This window comes from Rana temporaria, chromosome 4 (assembly GCF_905171775.1).
Source record: "Rana temporaria chromosome 4, aRanTem1.1, whole genome shotgun sequence".
Taxonomy (NCBI): Eukaryota; Metazoa; Chordata; class Amphibia; order Anura; family Ranidae; genus Rana; species Rana temporaria.
Genome location: NC_053492.1, coordinates 475813464 through 475828994, shown reverse-complemented (window position 1 = coordinate 475828994; position 15531 = coordinate 475813464). Strand labels below are relative to the sequence as shown.

General features: G+C 44.4%; 1 protein-coding gene across 1 annotated transcript in view; it reads left to right on the top strand.

Moving 5' to 3' along the window:
• Positions 1-15531, top strand: part of GLP1R (glucagon like peptide 1 receptor) — a 164799-nt gene that overhangs the window by 32785 nt on the left and 116483 nt on the right. Inside the window, exon 3 of the mRNA XM_040347860.1 lies at positions 15292-15413. Within this exon, the coding sequence (XP_040203794.1) occupies positions 15292-15413 (122 nt within the window). The remainder of the gene's footprint in view (positions 1-15291; positions 15414-15531) is intronic.

The window sequence follows — 15531 nt, the reverse complement described above, 5'->3', positions numbered from 1 at the left end:
GCTTATTTTCGGGGAAACATGGTACTAAAGATAATAACAACAATACTACATAATAATAATAATAATAATAATAATAATAATAATAATAATAATAATAATAATTATTATAATAATAATAATAATGTTAAGTAGTAGTGGTAGTAGTCGTTGTATTATTATTATTATTATTATTATTATTATTATTATAACAACAATACTACTTATACTACTAATAATAATAAAAAAATACTACTACTACTAAAAATAATAATAATAACAATACTACTACTACTACTACATAATAATAATAATAATAATAATAATAATAATAATAGGTAGTAGTGGTAGTAGTATTTGTATTATTAGTAGTAGCAGTATTGTTATTATTATAATAATAATTATAATAATAATAATATAATAATAATTATTATTATTATTTTTATTATTATTATTATAACAAAAATACTACTTATACTACTACTAATAATAATAATAATAAAAATACTACTACTACTAAAAATGTTAATAACAACATAACTATATAATAATAATAATAATAATAATAATAATAAAAATAAAAATACTGCTACTAAAAATAATAATAACAACAATATCACTACAACTACTACCTAATAATAACAACAACAACAATATTAGTGTATATTATTATAAGCACAGTGCTCCAGCATCAGCTTGGAGTTTAAAGTTCTGTGCTTATAATAATAAAGATTTATTTGGTGGTGGGGGGAGAGGAGCAAATACTCTTTTCCTAGGTTACATGCTGTCTTAACTTTTCCGCAGCACATAAAAATTGTCAATAAAAGATATTTATTTATATTTTATGTTACTTTGTGCACTCTTGTTAATTTCCCGCCATTATACCGACACTTGTTGTCAGATGGAATAGAAAGGAAACGTCATGTACTCTTCCTAACATTACTCCTTGTTTGTGGCGGCATCCAGGGCTGAGTGCGCACAGATAGCCTTCCCCGGTGTCCCTACAATTAGCGTTAATGGATTAGTAGATTCGTCATTGAGTGGTCACCCTGACACCCCGCCACCCCCGACCAGTCCTCTGTCAGCCAGGTTAATTGTTCTGGTTCCTGATAGCCAATGAGCACAAAGTGAGTTCAAAGTAGGAACCTTGTTGTAATGTCAGAGAGAATTGAGGGATAAGTGGACAGTACATACCTAATTGTGTGTGATTATGTCCTTCATATAACACTTCCTCTGAACACAAAGTGCTTGGAAATTTATAAACACAAATTATCTGGATAGGAAACAACTTTTCTGTTTTGATGTTGATCTGTTACCTTGAATGTGAGGTGACATGTGGGGGGATGAAATAATTATGTAATATTTGAGTTTTCCAGTTAAATATTACAATAAAATAACAACATACAAAGATATTTTAGACCAGCCTCTCTCAATCAAGATTCCATGGAATCCTAGGGTCCTCCAAAGGTTCTTTGATCTGTGGCCAATTGACCTACCATTTGATGGTACCTGCAAAGTTTTGGAGCCAACAACAACGAGCGTTCTAAATACCTATTTACAGCTGTCTTCAGGCTGGTCACATGACTCGCGGCCGCTTTACTGCTACGAGACAGGGCTGCTGCAAGAGGAGCTGAGTGGCCATGTGGCCAGTGAACCCAGCCATGGTCGGTGTAGTCTATCTCCATGGTCGGTGTAGTCTATCTCCATGGTCGGTGATGTCTATCTCCATGGTCAGTGTAGTCTATCTCCATGGTCGGTGTAGTCTATCTCCATAGTCGGTGTAGTCTATCTCCATGGTCGGTGTAGTCTATCTCCATGGTCGGTGTAGTCTAGCTCCATGGACGGTGTAGTCTACCTTCATGGTCGGTGTAGTCTAGCTCCATGGTCGGTGTAGTCTAGCTCCATGGTCGGTGTAGTCTAGCTCCATGGTCGGTGTAGTCTATCTCCATGGTCGGTGTAGGCTATCTCCATGGACGGTGTAGTCTACCTCCATGGTCGGTGTAGTCTAGCTCCATGGTCGGTGTAGGCTATCTCCATGGTCGGTGTAGTCTATCTCCATGGTCGTTGTAGTCTATCTCCATGGTCGTTGTAGTCTATCTCCATGGTCGGTTTAGTCTATCTCCATGGTCGGTGTAGTCTATCTCCATGGATGGTGTAGTCTACCTCCATGGTCGGTGTAGTCTAGCTCCATGGTCGGTGTAGGCTATCTCCAGTTGTGAACCCAGCCATGGTCGGTGTAGTCTATCTCCATGGTCGGTGTAGGCTATCTCCATGGTCGGTGTAGGCTATCTCCATGGTCGGTGTAGGCTATCTCCATGGTCGGTGTAGGCTATCTCCATGGTCGGTGTAGTCTATCTCCATGGTCGGTGTAGTCTATCTCCATGGTCGGTGTAGTCTATCTCCATGGTCGGTGTAGATCGTTTGTTGGTTTTAGGAGAGCAGTTTCTGTGGAGTGTTGAGGGCAAAATTCAGACTGAAGGGGATCAAGAAAGTTATTCTCTGTGAAGCGGTTGCTCAGTCAGTTGTAGACCAGAGTATGGATAAAAAGGTGGCAACTGGGGTAAGGACTTGGGTGCTGGAAGCAGCCAACCGATCTCCACCACCAGCAGCTCTGGTGGGGAGGTTGAGGCGGCATGATTTGGACAGTGATTGGATGTGGGGCCTAAAGGATAGATCAGAATCAAGAATTATACCTAGAACCTTGCCATACGGGGATGCGCTGGTAGTTGTGCCATCAATCTTGACAGAGAGATCAGGGGACGGGGCACGTGGGGGAGGAAAAAATGATGAGCTTGGTTTTGGATAGTGATGCATGTGGAGACTGAGAAAGTGAGCTGAGGGGTAGAGAGATAAATTTGGGTGTCGTCAGCGTAGAGATGGTATTAGAAACCATGGAAGGCCATCAGCTGACCCAGGGAACAGGTGTAAATCGAGAATAGGAGAGGTCCAAGAACAGAACCTTGGGGGACCCCAACAGAGAAAGGAAGAGGAGAGGAGGACGTAGAATTGTAAGTAATGCTAAAGGTGTGGTTGGATAGGTAGAAAGAGAACCAGTGAAGAGTACAGTCATGGAGACCAAAGGCATGGCGTTTTTTGAGGAGCAGGGGGTGGTCAAATGTATTAAAAGCAGCAGAAGGGTCCTGGAGTAGGAGTACGGAATACTGTCTGTTGGTTTTGGCCCTTAGTAGATTGATTGTTGGTTTTAGGAGAGCAGTTTCTGTGGAGTGTTGACGGCAAAATCCAGACTGAAGGGGATCAAGAAAGTTATTCTCGGCAAAGTGGTTGCTCAGTCGGTTGTAGACCAGACGTTCAATGAGAATGGATCAAAAAGGTAGCAACTGGGGTAGCGACTTAGGAGCTGGAAGCAGCCAACCGATCTGCACCACCAGGAGCTCTGGAGAATAACAACCCCTACTTATACTCTGCTCCTCGGTGACCCCAGCCATGGTCGGTGTAAGCAGTTGTAGTCAGCAAGTTTGCGGCAACTGCAAACTTCAGAGTCGGCAAACAACTTCTAATATAAATGGAAGATCACTTCTTGAGAAATAATTTATAAATACAGTAATGCCTTGTAAGAAATGAAGTTAGATTTTCCCCAAAATATTAAAAATGGCCACTTCTTTTTTGTACCAATAATTTAAAAAATGATAAACCCTGAAGCCTCTCAGACACGCTAATGTTTCAGATTTATTTATAAGCTGTGTGAGGTGTAGACTGAAAAATACTGAGTGAAAGTGAGAAGTGTTCTGTGCGATGATTGATGTTATAGCCAGTTCATACCTTATGTTAAATGAAAACTGAGATGTAGTAAATATGAAGCCTGAAGTCAAAAAGATATTCAAAGAGAGCCTGTCAGGTCCCTTCCAAATGGCATTTCTCCTATACATAGCTGTCTGGTGACCAGTGGCGGCTGGTGCTCAACATTTTTAGGGGGGGCGCAAACAAATGAAAAAAAAAAAAAGAAGACAATTGCAGCCTCACTGTGCCCATCAAAGGCAGCCACTGTGCCCATCAAAGGCAGCCACTGTGTCCATCAAATGCAGCCATTGTGCCATGCCATCAATTGTCGCCACTGTGCCATCAGTTGTCACCACTGTGCCATCAATTCTCACCACTGTGCCCATCAGTTGTCACCACTGTGCCATGCCAAACGCAGCCACTATGCCATCAAACGCAGCCACTGTGCCATGCCATCAATTGTCCCCACTGTGCCCACATCAATTGTCCCCATTGTGCCCACATCAATTGTCCCCACTGTGCCCACATCAATTGTTCCCACTGTGCCCACATCAATTGTCCCCACTGTGCCCACATCAATTGTCCCCACTGTGCCAACATCAATTGTCCCCACTGTGCCATGCCATCAATTGTCCCCACTGTGCCACATCAATTGTCACCACTGTGCCCACATCAATTGTCCCCACTGTGCCCACATCAATTGTCCCCACTGTGCCCACATCAATTGTCCCCACTGTGCCCACATCAATTATCCCCCACTGTGCCCACATCAATTGTCCCCACTGTGCCCACATCACTTGTCCCCACATCAATTCTCCCCACATCAATTCTCCCCAATGTGCCCTGTAAAATGCTGCCAGTCAGATTGCCCCGCCCGGCACTTACCTTTCTGGGGTTCGCCATCCTCCTTCCATGGTCCCTTGATGTCTTCTGCCACCCTCGATGACGCTTCAGCCAATCAGGTTACTGATAACCAGAATCAGTGAACCTGATTGGCTGAGACGGCCGCCAGTCTTATCCAAGGGACGTAGCCCACTACGTTCCGAGGATAAGACATCCGACAGCCGCTGGCTCTGATAGGCACTTCCGCACAGCCAACCAGCTGTCCTTATTCAGATAATTGGCGCCCTATGTCCGGTTATCTGAATAGGCTGGCCACAATAACATGCAATGCAGGAGGGGGGGGGGGGGCGCTGCCCGGGCGTCCACTATGGACGGGCCGCCACTGCTGGTGACCCTTTTCTCCTATCTATCCTCTGTTCTAGCTCTACACCCTCCATAAGACTCTTCAGCAGTTGACATTTCCAGGAGTGGTTACCCCCCTATGTCACTCCAGGACTCAGCAGGGATGTAGGGGTCAGAGAATGGACCCAAAGCTTATGGCTGGAGACACAAGGGTCTGACTCCTTTCTGGAAGTGTCAATTGATAAAGATCAGTCATGGAGACCAAAGGCATGGAGTTTTTTTTGAGGAGCAGAGGGTGGTCAACCGTATCAAAGGCAGCAGAAAAGTCCAGGAGTACAGAATAGTGTCCATTGGTTTTTGGCCGTGAGGACAAAATCCAGACTAAAGAGGATCAAGGATGAAGCTGCAGAGCTGGAATGGATGGAAAATAGAAGATACAAGCCACCAGAGAGGGTAATCACAGGTTAGAGAATAAGACCAGCCTTTATTAACTAGGGCTCCGTGGAACCCCTACGGTTCCTCCAGAGGTCGGCTAAGGGTTCCTTGAGCTGCGGCTGATTGACCGAAATAAATATGTAGAAGAATACGTATCGGCCTAAACTGAGGAAAAAAATAAAATTTTAATATATTTTTGGGGGATATTTATTATAGGAAAAAGTAAAAAATATTCATTTTTTTCAAAATTGTCGCTCTATTTTTGTTTATAGCGCAAAAAATTAAAACCGCAGGAGGTGATCAAATACCACCAAAAGAAAGCTCTATTTGTGGGGAAAAAAAGGACGCCAATTTTGTTTGGGAGCCACGTCGCACGACCGCGCAATTGTCAGTTAAAGCAACGCAGTGCCAAATCGCAGGTCCTTAACCTGCATATCGGTCCGGGTCTTAAGGTGGTTAAGGGCACATTTATAAAGCGGTGATCCCAACATTCACCAAACATTCATTTTTAGGTGAACCTTGTAAGGTCGGAGTTCATGCCGCTTCGGGGTCGGGGCGTCCAGCCAGCTCGGAGGTTGTTTCGAATTTTTGTACGACATAAAATACAGCTAAAGTAGGCCAGACAGCCCTCCATCAATATCCATGTATTGTTTTAATAAGGTGGAACCGGGATCGTTGTCAGAGCTCGCCAACGACTTTGCGACTCGTATTCCAGCCGTATCTAATGATAAGTGACGGTGACATTCTTGACGCCTGCGCTCGGGCTAAATTCAATATCTTATTATCCTCGGCTGGAGACCCCCTTTTGCCTGAACGATTTTCTGTAAAAGCAAGAACAAAAAACACGTCTAAAACTAAATCAGAAGTCACACAAAAGTTAAAGGAGCGGATTAAACTTCTGTACTAATTGCAAAGTTTTAAAGTGATGGTAAAACTGTACTGCTCTGTTCACTGTATAAAAAAAAGAAAAAAAATTGCAATTTTTTTTTTTATATAAAACAAGTTACAAAAATAAAAAAAATGTAAAAAAAAAAAAACTTTTTTTACATACTGTCACCAGTCAGTTATAATTTGAGAGTTTGTAGAAAGAGGGTGGGGCTCTTTCCTTCTTTCTTTTTTTTCTTGTTTTTTTTTGTTTGATTTCTTGGAACGGCGACGTGCGTTGCGTACTTTCGTATTCCCAGACGTCTTACGCAAGAATTTTTTTTTTTGAAATTCGACGCTGGAAAGACGGCCATACTTTAACATGGCTCGACTAAAGTTAAGCCATGTTAAAGCAGCCTTAACTTTGCGTCGGGAAACTATTACTAGCGACGACGTAACGACCGCGAAAACCGTCGTGGATCGCCGTAAATACTCATTTGCACACCCGACGCTGGAATACGACGCAAACTCCACCCAGCGGCGGCCGAGGTATTGCATCCTAAGATCCGACGGTGGAAGACAATTACACCTGTCGGATCTAAGGGCTATCTATGCGGAACTGATTCTATGAATCAGTCGCATAGATACTCTGAGAGATACGCCGTCGTATCTCTTCTGTGAATCTGGCCCAGAATTCCTATTACTACACCAAAACTCTAGGGTCCAGATTCAAAAAGAGATACGATGGTGTATCTCCTGATACGCCGTCGTATCTCTGAGTGCGGCCGTCGTATCTATGCGCTAGATTCATAGAATCAGGTTACGCATAGATCTCCCCAAGATCCGACTGGTTTAAGTGTCTTACACCGTCGGATCTTAGGCTGCAATTCCAGGCCGGCCGCTAGGTGGCGCTTCTGTATCTTTTACGCGTCGAATATGCAAATGAGCATTTACGCCGATTCAGAAACGAACGACCGCCCGGCGCTTTTTTTTTACGTCGTTTGCGTTCGGCTTTTTCCGGCATAAAGTTACCCCTGCTATATGAGGGGTATGTGCGGCGTATCCTATGTTAAGTATGGCCGTCGTTCCCGCGCCGAGTTTTTTTACGTTGTTTGCGTAAGTCGTTTGCGAATATGGCTGGACGTAATTTACGTTCACGTCAAAAGCAATGACGTTTTGCGGCAGATATTCGAACATGCGCACTGGGATGTTTTCACGACCGGCGCATGCGCCGTTCAAAAAAAGCGTAAAATACAGGGGGTCAAGCCAAATTTATATAAAACACGCCCCCAACATCCCCATTTGAATTACGCGGCCTTACGCCGCAACACATATGTTACGCCGCCGTAAATAAGGGCGCAAGTTCTTTCTGAATAAAGAACTTGCGCCCAAAGTTACAGCGGCGTAACGTATGTAAGATACGTTACGCCGGCCGGACAAATACGCTCAGGTATCTGAATCCTTCAGTCCCAAAGTCCCAAATTCCCTTCGTTGCAATTTTCCGCATACGGGATGGAGATATAGTATGGATGTAATCTCATATAAAGTCCAAGACACAAGGATGGAGATACATCACAGAGGTATTCTCATTTAAAGTCCCAAACACCTTCGGGTGGTCCCCCCCTTTTTTCCTAGGTATCTGAATCCGGCCCACTGTTTACTGTGAAAACAACAGTGCAGTTTAGGAGTTAACCACTAGGGGGCGCTGAAGGGGTTATGTGTGACCTCATATGTTTTTCTAACTCTAGGGTGGCGGGGCTGGACGTGTGATGTCATTGATCGTGTTTCCCTATATCAGGGAACACACGATCAATGAAGCTGCCACTGTGAAGAACGTGGAAGCTGTGTTTACACTCACCTCTCCCTGTTCTTCAGCTCGCGGGACTCCGGCGGCGATCGGGTCCGCGGGTCCCGCGGCCGCGGTCACAGAGCTTCGGACCGGGTCGCGGGCGCCCAGCTGCGACCCACGGCTGGGCACTTAAAGAGGACGTACAGGTTCGTGCTTGTGCCCAGCCGTGCCATTCTGCCGACGTATATCTGCAGGAGGCTGTCCTTAAGTGGTTAAGCAAAAACTAGAAAAACCCCAGTGGTGAATAAATACCACAAAAAAAAAAGCTCTAATTGTGTGAAAAAAAAATGATAAAAATATCATATGTGTACAGTGTCGCACGACCGCGCAATTGTCATTCAAAGTGACAGCGCTGAAAGCTGAAAATTGTCCTGGGCAGGAAAGGGAGTGACAGTGCCCCCCCCGGTATTGAAGGGGTTACTTTGAGACGTTCTTAGACAGTCGCCTTTCCACTACATTAGCGCTGGCTAATTTATGGCACAACGCCCTATAAACCGGGAGGATTAATTCCCGATAAATTCCTGACATGTAGGCACATTTTTCTCCGGATGACTTTAAAACCCTTTAACAGCAGAAACCGTCGAGATCGTTCATTTTCCACCGACCGGTGACCGCCGCTGGTAATCGGCGGCCATTTGTCTTTCTTTTTTCTCGTACGCTCTCTTCCTACTGTTCCTTACAATGAAGGAGGAGGACAGCAAACAGGCCGAACCGCGCGTGAAGACGTAATGATATTTCTATAGATCTGTGTGCGGCTCGCGCCCCTCGCCATCCATTACTTCTAATCCAATCACTTTACATTCGGCCCCCGTTATTCCTCGCACGTGTGATCGAGATAATCTAATACCGGCAATTCTCTCTTTTTTTTTCCTCCGAGTGGCTCCTTAACCGCGTATCCGTCATCGACTCGCACAACCATCTTCCTGATAAACGGCCCCCATTAACGCTTGTTCTACCTCTTGACCCCGCCGCGCCGTTGCGGCTCCATCAGCCGCCATGGTGGGGTTTGGGTTTGAAGGTTCCAAATCGGATCTATAGGATGAGATCTTAATGATATGGAAATTCAGCAGAGAAGATCGTCTATAATATCGGTGACATTCGAATTGTAATGTCCCTCGCGCCGGCGGACAGCACCGCCCGCGTGAGAGTAAATGTTACGGGAGTTTTAGGCTTTGGGTTTTACGTGTTGAGCATTCATTTTAAAGCTGAACCCCCGGGGGGCAGATATAAAAGACGCACTTTTACCCCCCTTCCTGTCCAAACCAATTTTCAGCTTTCAGCACTGCCACACTCTGAATGACAATTGCTGTTATAAAATTGCGCTTTTTTATAAAAAAAATATATATATTTTTTTTATTAAAGGTCCCCAAGGCCCTGGATGGCTACCCCCTTTTTTATATATGTACAGTACCTGTCGCGAGAATGTGTTTCCAGCACGACGGCATCGCGCTGATTCTCGGCGACATGGTGCCGACATCTCGCACTCGCTGGAATAGACAAAGCACATTCCAGCGAGCGCGTCATAGAAGTGACGGGGATCCGACTTGGATTCCCGCCAATTCTAGCCACGGCGTTCGGTATGAATCTTGAGGGGGAACTCCACGCCAAGTTTTAAATAAAAAAACGGCATGGGTTCCCCCCCAGGGGCATACCAGGCCCTTAGGTGTGGTATGGGTTGTAAGGAGAACCCCCCTTCGCTGAAAAAACGGCGTGGGGGTCCCCCTACAATCCATACCAGACCTGTATCCAAAGCACTCCGCCCGGCCGGTCAGGAAAGGAGTGGGGACGAGCAAGCACCCCCCCTCCTGAGCCGTACCAGGCCGAATGCCATCAACATGGGGAGGGGGTTGGGTGCTCTGGGGCAAGGGGGGCGCCCTTCGGTCCCTCGACCCCAAAGCACCCTGTCCCCATGTTGATAAGGACAGGGCCTCTTCCCGACAACCCTGGCCGTTGGTTGTCGGTTTCTGCGGGCGGGGGGCTTATCGGAATCTGGGAGCCCCCTTTAATAAGGGGGCCCCCAGATACCAGCCCCCCACCCTAGGTGAATGAATATGGGGTACATCGTACCCCTACCCATTCATCTGGAGGCAAATTGTCAATAAAAATAAACACAACACAGGGTTTTAAAATAATTTATTAGTCAGCTCCGGGGGTCTTCTCCGCTCTCCGGGGGTCTTCTTCCATCTTCTCCGCTGTCGTCTCGGCACTCCCCGGTTCTTCTCCCGCTCGCTCTCCGGTGCCTTCTTCGGGCTGGCCCCCGCTATCTGCTTTTTAGCTCAATTACTACTGTAGTGGCGGCGCAGCCCGGTCTTCTTTGCCGTCTTCCGCCTTCTTCTCTTCTTCTTATGTTGAAGCGTCGCTTCCTCCCGCTGTAATGCCGGGTGCGCGGCTCTCGCCGATTTATATAGGCCTCTTATGATGTCACAGTCCCATCATGCTCCGTGGGTCCCGTGACGGGGCTCGTAGGTGGTCAATCTCGCCGAGAAAGGGAGCGAGATTGACACAATATCGCGGTCACCTACTGTTTTTTTTTTGTTCGTCAGCACCCAAAGCCTCCTGACCTCAATTTGAGGCGGCAGCACATATCCCCCCTCCCCCCCCCGGTTCTCTGCTCCAGGGGGCCCATGCCTGAAGCTGTGTAAGGGGCCCCCGTAATTCCTGATGGCGGCCCTGTCCACATGTGATGTTGAGCCTCCGTGATTGAAGTCATTTCAGTCCAGGAGGGAAGCCGGTACAACTGTGCAAGACTGACGGGAAGGTCAGAGGTCAATCAGAAGGCCGGAGGTCAAACGTAATGATTGCTGTTTCTGGAAAGAGTAGAAGAGTGAAGCTCTGCAGTGAGAGACAAATGAAAGAATGAGGCTGAAGGATAATCAATAGTCATCTTATCCCGATCGCTTCACTTGGCCGACTCATCCTGCCGATCTCAGGACAATATTTAACCTCCACGCCCCCCCACCACCACAATTAATAATGTCTCCGCCGGCCTGAACAAGACATCAGGACACCGAGGCGGCAGCTTTATAAATCGATATTCCCGCTTACAAAGCTATTTATTTCAGTTCCCTCCTCCAATGACAGGTGTAAAGTTTATATACCACAAGGATTCAATGGTACCGCAGGGAGCGATTGTAATAAAATAATTCTTATTTGCATACGATCGTGGTTCATATCATTTCTCTGATCAGAGCGGGAAAGTGAGGCTGGAGGAAGATTTTTTGTTGTGTGTTGTATAACTGCGCAAATTAGAAAAAAAAAAATACTTCTTACCAGAGACATCATTTTAGTGTCATCCTAAAAAATAAACTACCGTATATACTCGAGTATGAAGCCCTGTACACACGATCGGTTTGTCTGATGAAAACGGACCGATGGACCGATCGTGTGTGGACCCCATCGTTTTTTTTTCCCATCGGTGAAAAAAAAAAATAGAACATGTGCAATTGGCACAGTGAGGTTGGCACAGTGAGGTCGGGCACAGGGAGGCTGCAATGGGCACAGTGAGGTTGCAAAAGGGTACAGTGAGGTCGGGCACAGTGAGGTTGCAATGGGCACAATGAGGTTGCAATGGGCATAGTGAGGTTGGGCACAGTGAGGTTGCAATGGGCACAGTGAGGTTGGGCACAGTGAGGTTGGGCACAGTTAGGTTGCAATGGGCACAGTGATGTTGCAATGAGCACAGTGAGGTTGGCACAGTGAGGTTGCAATGGGCACAGTCAGGCATGCAAATGGGCATTGTTGACCCTCTTTTCCGCTTACAGTAGTTGCTGCATTCTCACCCTAGGCTTATACTCGAGTCAATACGTTTTCCCATTTTTTTGTGGTAAAATTAGGTACCTCGGCTTATACTCGAGTATATATATATATATATATATATATATATATAAAGAAATGCAGCAGAATACATTTAAATTTATGAAGGAAGATTATTTATTTGCAAAATTTTGTAACAAAAATGGAGAAAAACTCCCCCTTTAACATCTTTTTTTTTGTTTATTTAGCAAAAAAAATTAATAAAAAACCCATTGGAGATTAAATACCACCAAAAAAAATTGATACAAATGTCATATGAGTAGAGTGTAGTATGACCGCGCAATTGTCATTCAAAGTGTGAGAGCGCTGGAAGCTGAAAATCGGGCCTGGGCATGAAGGGGGTAAAAGTGCCCGGTATTAAAGGGGTTAGGCTCTTTGGGCCAGATTCACAGTACAAGTACGCCGGCGTATCTACTGATACTCCGGCGTACTTTCAAATTTCCCGCGTCGTATCTTTAGTTTGAATCCTCAAACCAAGATACGGCAGCTTTTGGCTTCGATCCGACAGGCGTACGGCTTTGTACGCCTTCGGATCGTAGGTTCAATACTTCGGCGCCCGCTGGGTGGAGTTTGCGTCGTTTTCCGCGTCGGGTATGCTAATTAGCTTTTTCCGGCGATTCACAAAGGTACGCGCCGCCGGCGCATTCTCTTACGTCGTCGCTAGTCGGCTTTTCTCGGCGTATAGTTAAAGCTGCTATTTCGTGGCGTATAGATAGACCTGCCATGTTAAAGTATGGCTGTCGTTCCCGCGTCGAATTTTGAATTTTTTTTTTTTTGCGTAAGTCGTCCGTGAATAGGAAAGGACGTAACTCACGTCTACGTTCGAAAAATGACGTGGGTGCGACGTCATTTCGCGCAAAGCACGGCGGGAAATTTCTAAACGGAGCATGCGCAGTACGTTCGGCGCGGGAACGCGCCTAATTTAAATGATCCCGGATCGTTTGAATTAGGCGGGCGTCCGCCGGAGGGATTTACGCTACGCCGCCGCAACTTTACAGGCAAGTGCTTTGTGAATCAAGCACTTGCCGGTAAAACTTGCGGCGGCGTAACGTAAATTCGATACGTTACGCCGCCGCAGATGTACCTGAATCTGGCCCTATGTTTAGAAAGTTTGGAGACATCGCCCCCCCCCCCCCCCCCCCGCGCTCTAGATAGTAATTATCATGGACCCTACTGGCTAAAGATAAATGGTGAGTTAAAAAAAAAATATTTGATTGTAATCAGAAAATTCATATAAAAATTATTTAACTTTAATCAATTGTAAAATAGAGAGCCAAAGAAATTATTAGCCAATAAATAACAGATCTAAAAAAAATAAAAAATAAAAGATTTTTTTTTTTTTATTAATTAGAATGGACAGGATGGTTTTAAAAAGTAAAACATTGGATGTAGGTGACTTTGAAATAAAAAATTAAATAAAAAAGACACTTGATCAAATTAATGTTAAAATGACATAAAACATCCATTAAAATATAATTAGTAACCAAACGACTTTGTAACACATTGAAGTGAAAATATGAACTACTGAATAATGAAAAAAAAAAAAAAAACTGGTAATAAATGATGAAGCGCGGATAACATTTCAGAGTTTCATCATTTATCACCATTTATTATTTCATATTTTCATTTTATTAGTTAGATTTCAATGTGTTATAAAAACCGTTTGGTTGCTAATTACACTTTATTAGCTGTAGTCTGTAATTGAACGTGAATTTAATCGCGTTTCAATTCTTCGTGGATTTTTATCTTCTCCCGAGTGATTTATTCAACTATTGTGTCCGTTCCACGCAATTGGGGAAAAAAATATCTGCTTCCGTTATATAATCTTTGGGTCTATTTTTTTTTTTTTTTTTTATAAGTCATATAAGTGTAGTGCACCCCCCCGGGAGAGACTGCTGATGAACTTGAATCCCCCCCCCCCCCACTCCTCCACAGCCAGGCACACGAATTTTCACAAGCACCCAAAGCCAGAAAACAGTCGGTAGCTTTGTTTTTGTTATTTATTGAGGATAATAATTTGGATAGGGATGGGAAGTTATGGGATGCCCACTTGACTTCGGCAAAACACTTGGGAAAACTTCAGGGATGTCTTCCTATATACAGTCTATATACAGTCTCCTCTACATCTTCCTATATACAGTCTCCTCTACTTCTTCCTATATACAGTCTATATACAGTCTCCTCTACTTCTTCCTATATACAGTCTCCTCTACTTCTTCCTATATACAGTCTATATACAGTCTCCTCTACTTCTTCCTATATACAGTCTATATACAGTCTCCTCTACATCTTCCTATATACAGTCTCCTCTACTTCTTCCTATATACAGTCTATATACAGTCTCCTCTACGTCTTCCTATATACAGTCTATATACAGTCTCCTCTACTTCTTCCTATATACAGTCTCCTCTACTTCTTCCTATATACAGTCTATATACAGTCTCCTCTACTTCTTCCTATATACAGTCTATATACAGTCTCCTCTACTTCTTCCTATATACAGTCTATATACAGTCTCCTCTACTTCTTCCTATATACAGTCTCCTCTACTTCTTCCTATATACAGTCTATATACAGTCTCCTCTACTTCTTCCTATATACAGTCTATATACAGTCTCCTCTACATCTTCCTATATACAGTCTCCTCTACTTCTTCCTATATACAGTCTATATACAGTCTCCTCTACTTCTTCCTATATACAGTCTATATACAGTCTCCTCTACGTCTTCCTATATAAAGTCTATACACAGTCTCCTCTACTTCTTCCTATATACAGTCTATATACAGTCTCCTCTACGTCTTCCTATATAAAGTCTATATACAGTCTCCACTACTTCTTCCTATATACAGTCTATATACAGTCTCCCCTACATCTCCCTATATACAATCTATATACAGTCTCCTCTACGTCTTCCTATATAAAGTCTTTACACAGTCTCCTCTACTTCTTCCTATATACAGTCTATATACAGTCTCCTCTACTTCTTCCTATATACAGTCTATATACAGTCTCCTCTACGTCTTCTCCTCTACTGTAGATTTCCACCCTGCCCCCCCTGCCAGCCCTCCCCTGCTCTTAGACCTCTGTTACATTTTTCTTAAACATGAATGTTAAAGTTTTACTCTGTGCATTACCAAACTTTGTAGCAGATTCCTACCTTTTGATGCTCTGAAGAAATAGCCGCATGATGTCCTGTGCAGACCGATTTTAAATGGGAGGGTCTGAGGGTTTCATTATAATCACCTGGTGCACTGTCAGTGTTCTGACGAGTAAAGCGGCAGGGTCTGCACCCCTTTAGAAGTATTTAAAGCTTGGGGGGGGGGGGGTCACTACTCCGGGTCCCCCCATGTTAGCTCCAGCTGCAGTCACCAATGGTAACATATCTGTAGAATTCTTGTGATGAAGGTTTGTCTGCTTGTCTCTTGGCAGTGATACAAGGCAAGGTGTTCCGGTATTGTACCCTGGAGGGCACCTGGCTGGTCCGAGATTCCAAGGAGAACTCTAGCGCCCCCTGGAGGAACCTGTCAGAATGTGAGGACCGGTCTCTGAAGGTGAATGCATACAATTGGTGTAATGTGAAATTCTCATCTGTACTAAGCATGGGGACAATACTACCGTATGTATCCTCTATGTATCATTATATTCATATCATCATCCAAATACAAGGGG